The 20,605-nt window shown below is 31.9% G+C and overlaps 3 protein-coding genes across 3 annotated transcripts in view; all 3 read right to left on the minus strand.

The window, feature by feature from the left end:
* Positions 1-171: 171 nt before the first annotated feature.
* LOC111382359 lies at positions 172-504 on the minus strand. Its single transcript, XM_023006305.1, has one exon. The coding sequence runs from the start codon at positions 502-504 to the stop codon at positions 172-174; it is 333 nt and encodes a 110-aa protein (XP_022862073.1).
* Positions 505-915: 411 nt separating this feature from the next.
* On the minus strand, positions 916-1,774 carry LOC111382360. The gene is made up of 2 exons (XM_023006306.1): positions 1,394-1,774; positions 916-1,275 (listed from the first exon to the last, which is right to left on the minus strand). The coding sequence occupies exons 1-2, from the start codon at positions 1,772-1,774 to the stop codon at positions 916-918; spliced, it is 741 nt and encodes a 246-aa protein (XP_022862074.1).
* A 17,489-nt stretch (positions 1,775-19,263) lies between these two features.
* Positions 19,264-20,605, minus strand: part of LOC111382356 (transmembrane 9 superfamily member 3-like) — a 7,853-nt gene continuing 6,511 nt past the window's right edge. Inside the window, exons 6-7 of the mRNA XM_023006296.1 lie at positions 19,968-20,452; positions 19,264-19,876 (exon numbers count right to left, since the gene is read on the minus strand). Coding sequence (XP_022862064.1) covers positions 19,657-19,876; positions 19,968-20,452 — 705 coding nt within the window. The 3' untranslated portion in view covers positions 19,264-19,656. The remainder of the gene's footprint in view (positions 19,877-19,967; positions 20,453-20,605) is intronic.

Below are 20,605 nucleotides of genomic sequence, written 5' to 3' on the forward strand. Positions count from 1 at the left end.
TCAGGATGTGTGTAAACGATGAACAGGATAGTCGGGAAACAAATTCGTATGTGCACAGAAGGATGCCGAACATCCAGAAATGGTAATTATCACACTATTTATAACATAACTTCATAAGGTGCAGGGCACTACGGAACATTGAACATACAATGTCGATTACACTAACAACGTTTAAGGAACTTGTGATACATTGGGGTTAGAACATGTGCTCCAATTATGACCAAGACGACCACAACGAGTGCATTTCCTGCTCGACCATGCAGACTCGTGTCTTGAACGCTTACGTCGGGTCGGTGGTCTACCTGGAGGGCGACGTACGAGTGGTGGCAAAATAGGAGTAAATGTAATTAAACTGGGAACAACCCAGTCCGCTTCACGTCCAACAGGATATATAGCTTCTCTATAGGCACCCTTCCAGTATTCAGATGTGTAATAAGGGAAGCAAAGGTCATACAATGACTTCCCTTTGAAGCAAGCAGCACGAGTTGCATGAGCACATGACATACGGTTTAGTTGCAACTCACGACACGTGCAGGTGTCTTCGGAAAAGTCAACTATGTCCACGTCGTTGGATATTCCAACCTAAGTTAAGTTGTTTGTCAACAACTGGGCTCGAAGCCTCGTTCCAGTTTCAAATGTCATCCGTAACTCGTTTTCCATCCTCGTCGTCAATACTGTACTGCATTCGGTCGCATTTTTCTGACGTTCATAAAACCACTTCTGCAAAGTACTCTGAATGTGTTCGACCAAGCAGGTTATCGGTAAAGAACGGGCTTCTCTCAACATGGAGTTTAGAGACTCAGCATTGTTGTTCGTCATGATGTTGTAACGGTGGCCAATAAATAGTGCTCAGGACTAAAATGAATAACCCGCACACTCTAAGTACCCGTGCGCTCTTGTGCTCACCCTGTGGATCTATCCCATGAGTCTTTCAAAGTCCTCAACCCGATATGTCGTAGCAGCTCGTTTGAATAGAAGTATTGCACTTGCGTTGCTGTACCGCTGTATCAGGTTCTTTTTGAGATGCGAGATACGACAACCATGGTGAGACAACGGAAACAACTGAGTAATAGCTTTGTCAATGCTCTTTTTTCTGTCTGAAACAAATACGAGGTCTTCAGAGTCCCCTATAAGCTCTTTCAAATTGGACATAAACCACTTCCAGGATTTATTGGTTTCAGCATCCACGATCCCCCATGCTAATGGATATATCTGTTTGTTACCATCTCGGTAGTTGCCAGTCGAAGTGTCCCTTTGTATGGACCCTTCAGATGACTGCCATCAACACACAAATAACGGGTCTCAAGTACTGCATGTAACCACGAATGCTTGTACCGAAAGCTAGGAAGAAGTAATGAAATTTATTTTGAGAATTGAGTTCTATGTGGGTTACTGTCCCCGGGTTACTCTCTCCTACGACGTGGCAGTATGAAGATAATTTCTGAAAACTGGCTTCCGGTGTACCGTGTAGCATAGTTAAGGCATGAAGCTTTCCCCTACGAGCTTTGTTGTAACTGATTTTCACACCAAACTCACGTTCCATATCATGTGCAATAGCAATAGGGTCATACGATCGACCTGGAGTATCTAGTTTGCCTAAAATGTGCTCGGCAATTACAGAACTAGTGGCATGTCGATGTGCGTTACGACGAAAATCAAGGGAACATGTGTACACGTTGATGAATTTACGGATCATGAAGAATGCAGATTGCTTGACAGTAGAAGCACGTAGCATCCACTTGCAATTATCATCCACACATACAACGGTTAACATTTTCATGCTTGACCTACTCACCCGAAATCGAAACTTCTCTTGCAAAGCAAGCACACGAATCTTTGAGTACAATTGTTTCTTGGCTAAAGAATATTTGCTTTTCGGCGAGAACGACGGCTGTCATCCACTCATCTGTGCCTAAACTCATGGAATGTGATGACACTGGCTGGTCAATTTCAGCAATAATAGCATCATTCGTACCATGTAACAGGTTCTCTAAGTGCTCAACGGATGCTGCAGCCTCGATATGGTCAATTGAAGGTGCGGGTGCTTCGTTGTTCGACCCACTATGCTCATGATTGACCTCACCATGTCTTAAAGTCTGGGGACATTCCGTTAGGCTGAACCGGTTCTCTACACAGTTTGCTTCCCTCGCCATGTCAACACTGGGGACCTCAGTTTCCATAATAGTGACGCAGAGTGCAGTCTCCTTATAAATAGATATGTGCCAATTTAGGTCCTCATCGTCGTGTATCTCTGCCGAAGGTATATTCAAATTCGGGACTTTGAACTTCAACTCAATTTCATTGCGGGATTCAACAATACCAAGTTTCTCCTTCAATCTTAATACAAGTTCTGTTACGGTAATGTTTCTCGGCGCTAAAATGGAAGTCGTTTTGTCCCCTCTCCACTTCCATTCGTCATCCACGTGAACAAAGTTCCCCCTATGCGACACGATGAATCTCAGATCCTGAGCCATACCTAAAATGTTGGGAGTACAAAAGTCATAATTCTGCACATTTATGTCGAAAGATTTAATACGGTCAAATTGGCTCATTACAATACTTTGATCCATGTAGTACCAAAAAGAGAAAGCTTTTCAGGTGTCAAAATCGACGATTAAATTCTCTGCCCATCCTGACAGTTACTAAATGTCGATTTCGACAGTTCAAATGTCTAAGCCGACAGTTTTTACGAAACTGCTCAACACTTGAACGGCATAAGTTTCGGGGAACCTACAAAAAAATGTGTTTTACTGTTTCAGGAATTTATTGCAACACATTAATGGTCATAATCAATTCTCAACTACAACTTCAACTGATCTCCCTACACACAAAGAAAGTATAACTCGATGCTTCATTAAATATAAAATTACATATGAAATGATTCACATTTTGTTGAGAATATTAGTATTTCTTCCCTTTCTAAAATATACCAAGAATAAAAAATCAATGAATAAGAGATGAAATATGGACAATTAATTCTGACCATGTTTTATTGAATATTTAAAGTACTCAAGTATGGCATGCAAAAATTTCTTTTCTACTACCTCACCTTTAAAATTGATCAATAGCTTTCCTTCATGCCTTGTTGATAATGAAAGGGGGATGATGAAGAAGAAGAAGTTATTTCAACTCCTACTTGTGTGTGCTCTTTATACACATTCCACCCATTTTTTTAATCAAAAATTCATATTATACAATATAATATTCATTTCTTCAATATTAACAATAAAGATAAATAAATGATCACATCACACCATTAATAGCATTCAAATCAAGCATTTATTGCTCCTAAAAAGGTGTCAAAGGGTAATATGGACATTTTGTGGAGAAAAAGTGACATTTTTGCAAAAAAATTGTGCAAAACAAAATTTTTTGTGCATTTTCATATTTAGTGACATTTGTGTAAATTCCCCATAATTTAATGAGCTTCCTGTTTGATAAGGAAGTAGAAAAGGTGGAGGAGAGATTTAAGGTGGTCATAACTGTCAATTTCATAATTCATTTTGCTAAATCCTTTGGACATGTTTGGTAACAAGATTATTTCGACATCCACAAACAGCTCAGTATTAACGGTAAGAAATTGGACTACAACAAAACAAATAAATATTCACTTGTGTTATCATGATTAACCAATTAGAGAGAGAGAGAGAGAGAGAGAGAGAGAGAGAGAGAGAGAGAGAATTATAACGAAAATTGATCACGTTATATCCATGTATATGAAAACCATGTCTAAAAATTAAGGATGGTAACAGAACAGAGCAAGTGGGCCCTTCCGATCCCCCGTCCCTCCTCTTCCTATCTGAGATTTTTGGGAGGCTGGGCGTGGATAATTATCGTTTATCTTCCCTTTTATTTATTTATTTTATTTTTATAAATGATTTATATTTAAACACATACGAATAAAAATTAAGTGTCAAGATAGGGTACCACAATTCCACGATGGGACTAACATTTTTCGTCCATATGAAGTACTCAATCAACTAACTAGTTCAATGGTGAACCACTTGAACCAGCCACGATTTATATCTTTCTTTTATTTATTTATTTATTTATTTTTTATTGCCTCCTTATAAGAAGGTAACCAAAAAAAAAAAAAAGAAAAAAAAAGAAAATTATGATTGATTGAGTCTTGAAACATATATGATATTATGTTGTTATCCTTGAACTATGGAACCTTAGAGTGTGTTTGTTTTGCTATTATCAAGCCATTTTCAGTTTTCAATTTTGTAAAATATTGGAACGATATTGTCTATTATTTCTGAAAATACATTTTCAGAGAAAATGATAAATTTATATTATAAAACTCAAAACTCATTTTTGACATTTTGAGTGTTTTCAGTAAAAATTCTGAAAATACTTAAAACATGGAAAACAAGAGTTTAAATAAAATCTTAAAAATAAAAATATAAAAAATATAAAATTCTAACAAATAAAATTTTAAGAATTATAGAAAATTAAAATTAAAAAATTAGTTCAAAAAATAAATTGATAAATTCTTTAAAAAAATAAAAAATTTGAAAAAAAATAAATTCTAAAATTCTAAAAAATTTTAATTAGAATTATGAAAAAATAAAGATAAGAAAAACTTCTAGAAAAAGAAAATTTATAAAAAATGAAAAATAAAAATAGTTCCAACTCTTAATGATTATATACATAAAACTTTTAAATGAATACGGACAAAAATATAAGTCCACCCATTAGTTTTTATTTTCATCTTCTATATTTTGAAATCAATTTATTATTTGTTAAATTGTTAATGAGAAAAAAATATTATAAAATTCACTAACTTTAAAATGTATATGATACTTGATAATATATTAATATAGAATTGTTCTTTTTTTTTTACTGAATAATCAAATTTAATGGAATAAAATGTAATAAAATAATTCTTCAAAATTTTAAACCAAACGTATTTTTAGTTTTCTATTTTGAGAAACAACTTTTGAAAATAACAAACTAAAAATCTTTTTGGAAATCTTAAAATAGAACCTCAAAATAGAAAATAGAAAATGAACTCAAAACTCAAAATTGAAATACAAATCAAAGGGTCCCTTAGGATGCATTTGATTGTCAATGTTTCTCGTGAAAAATGTATTTTTCCACTCATATTTTTACTTTTGTACTGTTTGATTGATATTATTTTTTTTTATGAAAAACATTTTCCTTCTTTTGATCACATGACCATATTTTTCTCAAAATCAAGGAAGATATTTTCTATAGAGGAAATATGATTTTATTTTCCAGAGAATTCAGTCTTCTTTCTTTTTCTCATCTATCCACTCTTTCTCATTTACCCACTAATAAAAATGAATAAGTATATTATTTTCTAGTGTGAAAATTAAATCAATCAAATACATTTAATTAATAATTTTCATACAAATAAGTTCTAGACAATTGAATTGCCTAGAATTTATTTTCTTCCCGTACAAATTTCATGCTTACAATCAAATGCATCCTTAATGTTTTATTTTTAAATAGATTTTAGACATTAATGTATCTGAACATTTAACCTTTGAATTTCAACACTTTCGAGTTTAATGCTCAATTCAAATTTTTATGATGGTTATTGTTCATTTTTATTCTCTAGTCTCATGGATCTATGCCATTTTTATAAAATATTGTATGAGAGAAAATATTGAATATTTTATTTTATTGCAAGTATTGTAGAAAAAAAAAACTAGAATAGTTACATTTCTTTGAAAAAATAATAATATAAAAAGAAATATAATGTTTCTACTACAAAAGAAAAAAAAATGTTTTTTAGTTTCACTTATAGTAAATATGCAAAAATCAAGGGCTATGAAATTCAAACGTTCCTTTATCCATATCATAATATATAACATAAGAACAAAATGAAGGAAGGGTAAAAAATGACATTATATATAACATATTTAAATAGAAAATAAAAAAATCCTATTTGGGGTTAAGATGAATTGCGATTAAGAAAGAAAAATAGGATTTTGGGATAAGAAATAAACTAAATTAAAAAAAATAAAAATAAAAAGCCAGGTTCCCATGTCATTGCAATTTTTTTAAAAGAATTTGGGGAGGACATTAAACTACGTGTTAATAGCTCTTGGCTGACTAACAAATTCATGCGAATTTAGAATTAAATACACTTTTGTGACATCAAATCCAATTAAACCCTACAATTTAACATCATCCCTGGAATTCTTTTATGTTGTCAACTATATTAATTTGATGGAAAACAGAATATCATATAACTAATATAATGAGGTTTAGAAGTAGATACTGAGCATCTAACCATTTTTCATTAGATAGGTCGTGATTTGGATGCTCGTACGTTATATGTTTGGTACGATTAATGCAATAGGATAAACAAAATTATTATTATTTTTATTTTATTTTATTTTATTTTTTGGTATTTTGTAAATTCTGAACGTGAAGAATCCTATTCATTTTAACGTTTCAAGTGTTGGACTTTTCTTTCGGCTCAAATGTTTATTAAGATAATGAATGTATATTCTATACATGCATTTGAGGAACTTCTTAAATGCTGCCAATTTCTTTTTAATAGTGGCAAATGATGGCTTCATAATATCTTCAAGCATTAAGAAAGCAATACAATTAAGTCTGGACGATTTGTCTTAGGCATTCGTCTCCTTATATTAGCTGCAAGTTTTATATCCAGAAGTTCCTAATATTTTTGCAACTTTTCTACGCATCATTCCTCTCCATAGGATTATTCTAGTCCATTTACTGTAAACTTGAGCTTCAAAGCTTGACGCTACCTCAAATAAAGATGAGTGCCATCATCATAACTTTATTTAAAAAAACATGCGTTCGCTAAAAGTTGACAGATATACGGTATCATAGACAAGTAATAAGTGAATAAAATATCATTTTTACGAGAACATCGTAGTCAATTAAATTTCGATTAATTTTAAATTTGACTAAATAGCAAGATGTTATTGATGATTGATAGTTGCAATAAAATTCTTTAACTAATAACTATAAAACTTTTAACTAAACTGGGAAGTATTTATGACAACAATGTCTTAATTAATTAAAATCACTTGGACCATGAATCCTCCTATTTTTTTTCCATTTGAATATTAACCCAACTAATTGATAAAACTTATTTAGACAAGATGATCATTTGTTTTTTCAATTTTATTTAATAATCTCTTTGAAGTAATATTAAAATTATCTTCACATGTTACTCTACTATATCTTTATGAAGGATGTAAATATATAAAAATGAATTTAATTCCAAGAACATTCACTATAAAATCATGCAAAGTGTAGCAGTATATCTATATTCATTGTCGCACTTTACAAAGAAGATTACTTCGTGCTATATTTCATATTCCTTCTTTCAAACAAAATAGAAATTACAAATCTAGTTAATTGTAGATCCAGTAATTGAAAGCATTAACAACCTAACAAACATTTATTAAGCAAGTATTTAAATTCTAAATCTTGGAATTAACATTAAAACTTCGAAAATATAGGGTTCATAGTAATCCTAGTGTCTAGAAAATTAGCTTATTATTGAAGCACACAAACACAATTTAGAGTAATATCAAATCACTAAGATTTTAACTGTAGACAGAAAATGAACTCTTGAATCTCTTAAATAATTCTTGAATGATCATCTTGTATTCTCCTTTTCTTCTTCCAAAATCCAATTGAAGTTATTGATTTTGTGTATGTTTTATGTGTTTGTATTTTAAAGCTTCTTCCATTAATGACGATGAAATATGTATTTATATTCCCACAATTAGGTTAAAATTTGTGTTCCCTTCCTTCTTCGCTAGATGGCTACTTGGACTAGGAAATTAAATATGGGTTTGGCTCGTAAAGCCATGTGATCACATGGTTCACGTCTTGAACATACTAGTCATAACTTCATCCTTCTAGCAATCGCATAGTTCAAACATTGCAATAGCAATGTTTAATATTTTTCTCCTAGTTCAAATTGATCCTAAATGTCCTCTTTGGTTCAGTTCTTTCATATTAACATCATGGGCTTCAATTCATTACACTTTTAGTGCCCATTTTCCTTAGTTTGTTTGTATTGATTTAGTCATTATCATTTGATTTATTCCCTATTTCTTCATCCACTTCCAACATCGATTTTTCTCCTAAAACAATCAATATATAAACAAAATTAAGTACCAATACAATAAAAGTAATGTCTAACCATCAGTGGCGGATCCAAGAAAAAATTCAACACGGGCTCCAAAATGGCTGGAGAATAAAAGATAAACCAATATCATCTGTCTGTTATGAATCTAATGTGGTTGACGTTATTTATAACACATGGTGGATTGATTCTGGTTCTACAATCCATATTTCGAATATCTTACAAGGTATACGAAACTTAAGAAAGCCAGTAGAAGGTGAGCAATGCATTTATTTAAGAAACAAGATGCATTCACATGTGGACGCTGTTGGAACATGTAGTTTAGTCTTAATCAGTGATTTTATTTTGAATTTAGAAAAGACATTTTATATTCCAAGTTTTTCTACGAACTTGATTTCAATTTCAAGGCTTGTACCTTTAGGTTATTACTTTAATTTTCAAAAGAAAAATGTCTCTCAATTTATTTTATAAATCTGATCTTATTAGGAATGGTACATTGTCTGATTGTCTTTTCTCTATTAATCTGCAAAATAATATTACTTACGATGTTATGTATGTTCACACTGGTATAAAACGATGTGTTATGAATAAAGATTCCTCTATATTGTGGCACCAGGGATTAGGACATATCTCCATAAAATGGGTTAAAAAATTAGTAGATGATGGAGTATTTAGGACTTTGAATTTTACTGATTTCGTCACTTGTATGGACTACATTAAGAGAAAGTGAACCAACAAGTCCAAGAAAGGTGCTAAGAGGAGTAGATACATGTTAGAGATCATACATTCAGATATTTGTAGTCTAGATATGGACTCGTATGGTCCAAGATACTTCATCTCTTCCATTGATGATTACTCACAATACATGTATATCTACTTGCTTCGTTGACGTATGCCTTTAAAAATTTTGAGGCCGAAGTAAATAAACAATGTGGAAAGCAAATTAAGATCGTGAAAACATATAGAGGTGGATGGACAAGCACCTAGTCCATTTGCAAAGTTTCTTCAAGAGCACGGGATAGTTGCCCAATACACCATACTTGATTCCCCAGACCAAAATGGTGTAGTAGAAAGAAGAAATCAAACTTTAATGGACATGTGAGGAGTATGCGTAGTTACTCCAAACTTCCTAAATCCTTGTGGATTGAAGATCTTAAAATGGCAGTGTATATATTAAATCGAGTTCCAACCAAGGCTATCCGAAAAACATCATTTAAATTATGAAAAGGTTGGAAACCGAGTTTGCGACATAAACGCATTTGAGGATGTCCATCTGAAGTAAGAGTTTACAAACCACAAGAAAAGAAATTAGACCCAAGGACCATTAGTGGGTACTTCATTGGATATGCTGAAAGATCTAAAGGGTACAGATTTTATTGTCCAACTCATAGCACTAGGATTGTGGAGTCAAGAAATGCGAAGTTTCTTGAGAATGACTTGATTAATGGGAGCGATTGATTTCAGGACATTGTTTCTGAAAAAATCATATTCATGCTCGACTTTCCATTTCAAGTGATAGATTGATTGTCGTTCACAATACTTCTCAAGTTCAAACAAGTGTTGAACAACCAATCATTGAAGTTTCACAAGCTGCTAATGATAATCCAGTAAATCAAGATGTTCAAAAATTGCCTGAAATTGTTGAACAACTGGTTGAACAACATGATCCTCGAGGAAAATGTTGATACAACATTAAGAAGATCTACTAGAATAAGAAAATCAACAATACATAGTGATTATGCTGTGTATCTACAAGAATCGGACTATAATATTGGAGCCAAAAATGATCCTGAAACATTTTCACAAACAATAGAAGTAAAAAAGGCATTTCTCAATGGAGATCTAGAGAAAAAGATTTACATGAAACAATCAGAAGGATTTCCTGTAGTGATAGTGAGCATTTGGTGTGCAAGCTTAAGAAATTTATATATGGATTGAAACAAGTTTCTCGTCAGTGTTATTTGAAATTTCATGATATTATCTCTTCATTTGGATTTGTAGAGAATATTATGGATCAATATATATACCAGAATGTCAGTGGGAGTAAGATTTATTTCCTTATTCTATATATGGATGACAATTTACTTGCAACCAATGATAAGGGTTTGCTACATGAGGTGAAACAATTTCTCTATAAAAATTTTGAGACGAAAGATATGAGTGATGCATCTTATGTCATTGGTATTAAGATCCAAAATGACAGATCTCGATGTATTTTAGGCCTATCTCAAGAGACCTATATCAATAAAGTTTTAGAGAGTTTTTGAATGAAAGATTTTTCACCAAGTATAGCTCCCATTATGAAGGGATGGTAGGTTAAATTTGAACTAGTGCCCGAAAAATGATCTTGAAAGGGAACAAATGAAGAACATTTCTTATACTTCTGTTGTCAGAAGCTAATGTATGCTCAAATCTGCACAAGACCTGACATTGTATTTGCTATAGGAATGTTAGGACGATATCAAAGTAATCCAGGTATGAACCACTATAAAGCATTGAAGAAAGTAATGAGGTATCTTCAGGGTACCAAAAATTACATGCTTATGTATAGACGAACTAAGTTCATATATTGTTTTAAGGCTACCTCGCATGGCGTATGAATAAAGAGTTTCATCTCTGGGCTTAGAATCGTGGATTCAATTTCTAAGCCATTAAGGATATATTATAATAATCCATCTACAGTCTTTATAGCTAAGAACAATAAAAGTGATAATCAAGGCAAACATTAACATAAAGTATCTGGCCATAAAGGAACGTGTTAAAGAGAAAATAGTGGTCATTGAACACTTTAATATTGAATTAATGATTGCTAATCCTTTGACAAAAAGCATGCCACCATTAAGATTTAAGGATCATGTAGATAAAATGAGACTTGGTTCCTTTATGTGATTTTCGTTGTAAGAATGAATGTTAATAAAACTCTATTTGTGATATTTTCTCATAATTGGTTTTCCTTGTGTACACATTAATGTTGATAAATATCATTGATGTTTTGGACCTAGAATAAACATATGGTTTATTCATTAAGAAATGTGGGTTAATGTTTAAAAACATGATGCATTGTGATACATGGAAGATAATACTTGTACCTAGAGAACCTATCGCCATGATTCATGTACTTTGTTTGTTACTATGGCGAACGATGGAATATATGGACCAAGTGGGAGAATGTTAGCTTTTTTTTTTCCGATGAAGGTCTAGATGTGGTCCACATTTTCCATCATTTTAGGGACGTGAATAACTGCTAAAATCATGTCCCAACTGCATCATTTTAGGGACGTGAATAATTGCCAAAATCATGCCCCAATTGTCTCTCCATGTTTGCATTTGGTTGAGAATGGTTTTGTGATGGATGGAGCCTATACATATACAGTTTCTTCCACCGGTTGGGTCCCTAAGCCTTCTAATCCCATACAGTAAGACATACGCCATCTAGTCAAGATTGAATGAGGTTTAGAAGTACCTAAATCCGATAATAAAAGTGTGTGACGGTGGCAATGGCGGGAGGTATGTTTTATTCTGCATTTGATCTATATGCCTTTTCGGATCATACATGCATGTTTAGATCATTAAGATATTACTTACAAATTTATCTATGGACTACTGCTTCTTGGTTCCCAAAGTTCCTGTGTAACCGTGTACAGCTCTATCAAGTTGAATTAAGGACTCCTTATTCCCCAGACTATATTCATCCAATCCCTCACACCTGCCGTTCAGTGCACTAAGAATTTAGAAATATATAAAGATTTATAATCTGTAAACACGGATGGAATCCATCTATCAAATGTTTCCTTCATGCACTATGATTTGCGATTCTAGCAGGAGCCACCAATCCTTAGATTGCTCCATATCAATAGTGAAGAAAACCGCTATTAGTTTTACCAAGACTACCCCTCTACTGGAAGTTTGAATGTAATACAAAGATTTTTCTTTCTACATTATTACTCCATGCTTTTGCGCTGGGGGACTTTAAAGAAGGCAACCTGAGATGATCAGTTAAAAAATGTGCAAATACAAATTAGATTTGCACAGGCACGGGTTTACTATCAGCTAACCACAACCTTTTAAAGCACAAATTAAGATGCATAGAATATTCAAATAACAAATGTTGCATTTTATGTGTTGCAAAATATTTTTTTTGTTCTAGTGATGAATAAGAAAATAGAGCTTTTACCACGAACTACGAGCTGCCTTGAAAAGCTCTCTCATCAAGGGCATCATGCAAGGATCCACTATCCCATACAACTCCTCAAGCTAAGATCTGTGCTTTATTATCCAAGACTACTAATCTTCAAGTTCATATCCTATTACTTCAGCCTCACCAGAGACCACTCTCCATTATAAATTTATCTTAAAGTCCATGATATAAAATTATCTTAATGTAGACTTTTAATTGATACGATCTTATTTTTATATTTATTTATTTATTATTATTTTTATTTTTATTGTGAATTCTCATTCATTGGAGCGGAAGGTACATGATCTTACAAGAGGCAAGAGCAGTGATGATATCATTATTACAACACCAAAAATGTCACTGAAGATTTTTAAAAAGTTAGGAATAGCTACTAGAAATTAATTAGCAAGCACGTTTTGCTAATGAGTATGGCCATTGTTCGATCCTTTGCTCCACTATGTTACAAAAGGTGGATTGATATATGTAAAGAAAAATAAAATATATATTCAGTTTTTTACAAAATTTTGGAGTAGTCATTAATTTCCTAGGTTAATAGAAATAAATTATATATATATATATATATATATATATATTAATTTTATTTTTTATTTGTACGCAAAATTCAAGCTTGACTTCATAGTAGCTCGTGTCCTTAAATGAGAGAACCATATTTCAGGGAGGCAATATCATGATTACTAGTGTAGACTCAAAGAAAAACATTTAATCGAAAATATTAGATGATGCATTAAAAAATCAACCAACTATTCTATAGCAAGTAGATTTGGGCTAGCTATGAATATTGGTCTACCCTGAATTTCAAATAATTATTATTTTGTTAATATTAAGAACTTAATAATTTAAATATAAAATTAAAATAATTAATATAGTTAAAAAAAACTAATAACGACAATTATTGAATTATAATAAGAGAGCTAATTATTATTTTGTAAATATTAAGAACATATTAATTTAAACATAAAGTTGAAATAATTATTATAGTTAAAAAACTAATAACAACAATAATTGAATTATAATAAGAGAGTTAATTACATTGATATATGATTTAATTGCAGGTGAATATAGTTAAAAAAAAAAAATTATAGCAATAATAATGACATTATAATAAGAGAGTCAATTACATTGATATATGAATTAAGTTCAGGCATTATCTACAAACAATTTGACAAGTCACAACTGCATTAAATATAATATTGTGACGATCAAAATCATTTGTTACACGTCTTGCACAACAGATTATTTTGTTATTTCAGTTTATAAAAATTAAGATATTTATAAATATATTATTTTAAACAGATAACAATTACTAAAGAAAATGCACATCGAGAGATATACATTTTTTACGAGACTCATTATAGACAGAAAAATGGTGGTTAAATGATGAGGCATGAACAACATATGTATAAATATTTATTGTATTTTTACTCTTAATATATTTTCCACTTTTTCTCTTCATCCATATATAGGAGTGAATGCTTGAGATAAGCAACCTGCTCTAGACGGATATCAAGCTTCATTGAATTTGAGATCATTTACGAAGTTTTAGGAAAATGTAGAGGTGTAACTTGGACATGGTCCAAAACCTTCCTCGAGCCACTATTTTGATTTGATATCTATTGATACCAAGTCAATAGTCCTTTGCAAACAAATAGAGAAGCAGAGCAAGAATCCGTGAATTAGTGGAGTAGGAGCAATCATCTGATTAGCATGCTTCAACATGACACCAGCTACTCACCGTATATGATATCTGGTTTGATTATTTATTTGCTTTAAATATTGAGAAATCTATTTATCATTTAAGGGATTGATCAAGTGTAGTTACACATTTATCATATTTTTGTTCAATTTTAATGATTACCGAACTATATAATTTAAGAAATTTATATTTCATGTTATATTTTTAGAGAAGCAGAGCAAGAATCCGTGAATTAGTGGAGTAGGAGCAATCATCTGATTAGCATGCTTCAACATGACACCAGCTACTCACCGTATATGATATATGGTTTGATTATTTATTTGCTTTAAATATTGAGAAATCTATTTATCATTTAAGGGATTGATCAAGTGTTGTTACACATTTATCATATTTTTGTTCAATTTTAATGATTACCGAACTATATAATTTAAGAAATTTATATTTCATGTTATATTTTGCTTAAACACTAAATACAATCATAAAAGTCAAACTTTAATATTTTGAAGTTTCCATTATTCATACGTTATAAACAATAGAAATAGTATAAAAAGTAAATTCGTATAAAAAAATACAATTGCGTTTTGCATACTTTCCTAATAATTTACTATGAATTTGTTAATTAGTTTAAAACATTTATTTATGAACAATAGAAGAATACACTAGTTACAAATGTTGTTCATTAATACAAAGACTAATGTGAAACAAATGTGGATGTCTCAATTTTTTTAACACATTCCTACAAGCTAAAGCAATGACTACAAGAGTTCACAATTTTTTTCCTTCATTCTTACAGATTTTAGCAACAAAATATTCGTCTTTGGCAAAAATAAACCCTATTGCATCACAAACACTTTGTTACAAGAAATAAAGTTTGTCTTCATAAATTTCAAACAAAAAAATACACTACAACAAAACTGTGATTTCGTGATGAGATTTTTCGTGACATACAAAAAGTTGTCGCAATAAGTGACATTTTTAAAGTTTGTCGCAGTGATTGTGATAAAAAAAAATAAGTACCAAAAAATATAAGTCAACATAAAAAGTTGTCGTAAAATGTGAGAAGTTGCAACAAATAATACAAAATGTCGCCAAAAATATGAGGGAAGCAAGGTGCCAAAATATTTTTGGTTGTAAACTTATGGCGACAAACCTTTTTTCTTGCAACAAAATGCACTACTAGAAAGGGATGCTTTAGAGATAGATTTTTACCAACGAACTAAATCTGAAGCTATTAGTAACGAATTATCAACGATTTTCCAATAACATATTTTAAAGAATTTATAATTATAAAGTAAATGTCTTAGCAACGGAATTACTAACGACATATAGGCATTATTGAGATTTCGTTGTTGATCCGTTGATAAATTTTTTAACAAAATAAAAATATAAAATTTTACCAATGAAAATTGTGACGTGCTAACCATTGATAGTAAAATAAATAAATAAATAAAAATTAATTGAAGTTTACCTATGAATCTATCAGTTGAGAATCTGTTGGCAATATTATTCAAATTAATTATATTTAGATCCAAAATATTACCTACAGTTTGTTATGTTACTAAATTTATGGGAATTAAAAATAAATCAAATATAAATTTTAAAAAGAAAAAAGAAAAAAAATGTGAAAAATACATGTCTCTCCTCTCCCTTAATTCATCGACTCACTCTCATTTTTCTTTTACTCCCTGCCCTAACAATTTCAATTTGTAAACTCTCTCAATTGAACAAAAGAGATGTTTCGGTTTACTAAAAACTTTCGAACCCTTCTATCATGTCAGTTTTCCTTCAAGAGCATCTCAATCATAAGCAAATTACTGACGAAGTCTGTTGCCCGAAGCACATGGTTTAGTTTTGCGCTGTTACTAGAGAGAAGCCTATTACATTTGCTTATTGAGATTGAATTTTTCTTTGGTGCAATGGCATGCATGCTTCCTAGGTGTTGCATAAAATAGTTTGGATTAGCAGCCCATAATCAACATTCATATATATATATATATATATATTTGCGTAATGTTTTTCTATTTTATTTTATAATGGCTATCTACATGTTTCCTTTCATATGTAGATTCAAGTATTGATGATGCATCTACCAAGAGTTGATAAGAATTTTTATTGACATTTAAGGTTAGAGTAACCAGTTAATGAGATATATTTGATTGCTCATTGCCAGAGTTGTTGATCTTGTGCTAACATTCTATATGATTATAAAGAGTTACACTAGACATTCATTTAATTTAGAAATTTTTGCACTACTGCAGAGCTTTCAGAATAAGTAATAGAAAGGGGGGCCTATCAAATATTGTAGAAGACAAAATAAATGTTCATTGTCAAAAAACAGTTTGCATAATAATTTTTTATGTTATAAAATAAAATATGCGATGTACATAAATAATTATGAAATAAATTAGGCAACAACTATACTTGTTGCACAAATGATGGCGCGATAGACTCTTTGTGTATGAAAAATACATGTTTCTCTCCTCTCCCTTAATTCATCGACTCACTCTCATTTTTCTTTTACTCCCTGCCCTAACAATTTCAAATTGTAAACTCTCTCAATTGAACAAAAGAGATGTTTCGGTTTACTAAAAACTTTCGAACCCTTCTATCATGTCAGTTTTCCTTCAAGAGCATCTCAATCATAAGCAAATTACTGACGAAGTCTGTTGCCCGAAGCACATGGTTTAGTTTTGCGCTGTTACTAGAGAGAAGCCTATTACATTTGCTTATTGAGATTGAATTTTTCTTTGGTGCAATGGCATGCATGCTTCCTAGGTGTTGCATAAAATAGTTTGGATTAGCAGCCCATAATCAACATTCATATATATATATATATATATATTTGCGTAATGTTTTTCTATTTTATTTTATAATGGCTATCTACATGTTTCCTTTCATATGTAGATTCAAGTATTGATGATGCATCTACCAAGAGTTGATAAGAATTTTTATTGACATTTAAGGCTAGAGTAACCAGTTAATGAGATATATTTGATTGCTTATTGCCAGAGTTGTTGATCTTGTGTTAACATTCTATATGATTATAAAGAGTTACACTAGACATTCATTTAATTTAGAAATTTTTGCACTACTGCAGAGCTTTCAGAATAAGTACTAGAAAGGGGGGCCTATCAAATATTGTAGAAGACAAAATAAATGTTCATTGTCAAAAAACAGTTTGCATAATAATTTTGTATGTTATAAAATAAAATATGCGATGTACATAAATAATTATGAAATAAATTAGGCAACAACTATACTTGTTGCACAAATGATGGCGCGATAGACTCTTTGTGTTGCAAAATATATTTAAAAACACTCACCACTTGTTATATAATAAATGGCACTACAAATATTAAATATCTTAAAATACATTATGTGACATATCAAACACATTGTAAAACATATTTCACGGCAAATAAATAATGTTGCGATTTTGTTAATACAATGAATGGTCGAAAGTCGTCGCAAAATACATTTGGTGACTCAACATTCGCAACAAACATATTTCTCATAAAAACTTTATTGGAATATTCGTAGTGATAAACCGACTTGTCGCCCTCTAAATTTTTCGCGGCATAGATATGTTGCGACAACATTATGGCTACATATATTATGTTGTCATTTCGTATTTTCTGCGTCATACAAATAGTGTTGCAATTTTGTTAATGGAATTAATGGTCGAAAGTCGTCGTAGAACACATTCCGTGACTCATATAGAGCGACAATACCCGCAACAAATATATTGTTGTCACTAAATTACTTTTGCAACAAAATCTCAATTTTTGCAACAACATTTTTTTGTCGCAAAATCAGTTGTCTTTTGTAGTGATATTTTGACACCATGCTTCCCTTCATATTTTTGGCGACAATCTTTACTATTTTATCCTTGACATTTCACAATTTTTTTATTTTTTCACCATAATTTTTGCGACGAACTTTAAAAACTTCTATAGCTAATTCAATTATTGCTACAACTTTTTGTATGTCATAAAATATTTTGTTGCAAAATCACAATTTTTTTTGTATTGCAAGTACTTTTCACCTTTACGGAGATATAGGTAAATATATTCGATATCCCGTAAGTACAAAGTTTTTGACAAGTTTTAAGAGTATCCAACATACGTTGAGAAACGTATAGGGAAACGTACCAAGATACTTCAATTGGGTCAAGATGGTTAATACTTTCATTTAAATTTAGGAACTATGTATCAGAACAAGGAATCGTAGTCCAACTAAATGCGCTAGGAATTTATCAGCACTTCCAATCTTGTTTTAAGTATATGCCCTCGACACAGCTGCATATGTCGTGAATTTAGTTCCATCCAAGTCTATTTATAAAACTCTTCTCGAGGCGTAGAATGGACATCGACCCAGCATTAGTCATCTCTGCATTTGGGTTTTTCCGAAATATGTGCTGAATGGAAATAGTGAGAAGCTGGAAATGAGATCGAAATAGGGGATATTACTTCGTCTTCAAGATACAAAAATATTCAGTAGTACAAATGCAATCTTCTTGGCCGAAAAATATATGAGTTCTAAAAATAAGGTAATACTGGAAGAGATGAGCTGAGTACCCTATGCAGGTTTATGGCCAATCTGACCCCGGAACACTGGATGACATTAAAAGTGCTACTTAGATTTTGAAAGACTTTCACACTTTGGCTTAGTGCTTGTTCGCTTCGGATTAAAATTTGATTTTAATCTAAATCTAAGTCAAAGTCAAACAATCAATATTAACCACATCTCTCATGAATCTCACAACTTTTCAACGATACATTTCAAAAACTTCCATCACAATCTACTAAAATTCTTTAGTCCTCACCAAACATCATCTTATATTTTAATTCATGTAGTGAAGATGTAGTAATAAACGGATATGTAGGTGTAGATTTTGCAAGGGATATGAATAATATAAAATGCACTACTTGTTATATGTTTACTTTATCAAATGATCATTTTCTTCGGAAAAATGTCATGATGAAAATGAGTTGAAAAAATGAATTTTAAAAAAATAGGGGCCAAATGAAAGCCAAATATCCTTAAACTTTCTTAACGTAGTCAATCTTTAATATTTACTATTAATCATTTTAAGATACACGATAAATTTTTCATTCATATTTTCTTTTGTGAATAAAAAATTTCAAGTCTTTACTAGGCCCTTAAACCGATCATATCGACTCACTCATTTTGACACCTCAGATACCATATAACCTAGTCCGATACGAAACATGTTCAATCATTCTACCACAACTAGCGGAATGCCTCTGGACAATAGATCTGTTATTGAGACAGTAATAATTTTCCATTGTACAAAGGATTAAAACAGTGAAACTAAACGGGGCAGTGACTCTAAACTATGGACGAAAAAAAGATGGTACTCAAGTGTCAATAACACTCTGCAAAAAAAGGGAAAAGAAAAAAAGAAAAAAAAGGAGAATATAAACATATAACGAGAAAGGCAACCTTCATCTCTGCCCATTCTACAATCTGGAGGTTTCAACGACAAAAGCCAGAATATTGAAAACTCTAAAACTAGAAGTAACAAAATAAATTCTTCGTCTGTACCATGGTAAGATCGGTCAATCTCTCCATTGAGAAGTCCTGTTTTGACTTGCCATACTTGTAGAGCATTGAAAGCTACAAACCAAGTTGCTACTCGCACTTAATCGAGCGGTATATGTGACGGACGAAAAAGAGCGCCGCTCGGAAGCCAACTGTGCCGAGCATGAGAAAGAAACCATAGCAAATGCAAGCCATGTATCCGAAGAAGAATGAGGTTTGCATGAAGCCCGACATATCTGATCGTGCATAATAGTAATACAAACAGTAGGCATAGATGAACAGCCCAGTTGATCCACCGCAAAGGAACGACCTGAATTCAGTAGTCAATATTAGAAAATTACAAGTGAAAAAACTAAGCAGAAAGCATTAAAAACTTTTCTTATAGGGATAAGATGTAATACCTCCACCACCATTCATGGTCTTCAGCGGCAAGCTGGAAGTACGTCAATGCCACGGTAATAAAAGCAGTAACGATCAAGAGGATGATGAAGACTATAAATAAGATGCTGTAAATGGTATAGATCCTATGGCCCCATACGCTAGCAAATATGTAGTAAAGTTCGATGTAAATGGCGCTGAAAGGCAAGAATCCAGCCATTGCCATCTGAGGCAAAGTTCCACGGTACCAAGGTAAGGTTGGGATCTCTCGGGGGTATTTTGTGGTGCGGCATGGAGCTTGAAACTCTGCCTTGCTATTCTTTCCTGCAATCCCGCCCATGATTAACAAAGGTGATGTCACGAGGGCCCAAATAAGAAAGATAACCACAATGGTCCCGAATGGCAGTGCTGCAGTGGCAGTGTAAGCAATGGCAACAGTATTAAGGAAGCAGAATGTAAGAAATAGTGGTCCGCAAAATAGACTTCCAGTCAATAATAAATTCCGAACCTGCACGATGACAAAGTGAATGTCAGACAAGTGTAATTTAAATTCCTACTTATATTACATGTCTTTGGTTTCCAACAAGAAAGATCTAGATTTATATTCCCTTTTTTACTAATTAATACAACACAAAGGAGGAAATTGCCAATTGAAGGAAGC

Source organism: Olea europaea, unplaced genomic scaffold, assembly GCF_002742605.1.
Source record: "Olea europaea var. sylvestris unplaced genomic scaffold, O_europaea_v1 scaffold2478, whole genome shotgun sequence".
Lineage (NCBI taxonomy): Eukaryota > Viridiplantae > Streptophyta > Magnoliopsida > Lamiales > Oleaceae > Olea > Olea europaea.

Coding starts and splice junctions, on each gene's coding strand:
- LOC111382360 (XM_023006306.1), bottom strand. CDS start 1,774: ATGTTAACCGTTGTATGTGTGGATGATAATTGCAAGTGGATGCTACGT. Junction 1,276..1,393: donor GAGAGAGTAACCCGGGGACA/GTAACCCACATA, acceptor TGTTGATGGCAG/TCATCTGAAGGGTCCATACA.
- LOC111382359 (XM_023006305.1), bottom strand. CDS start 504: ATGTCATGTGCTCATGCAACTCGTGCTGCTTGCTTCAAAGGGAAGTCA.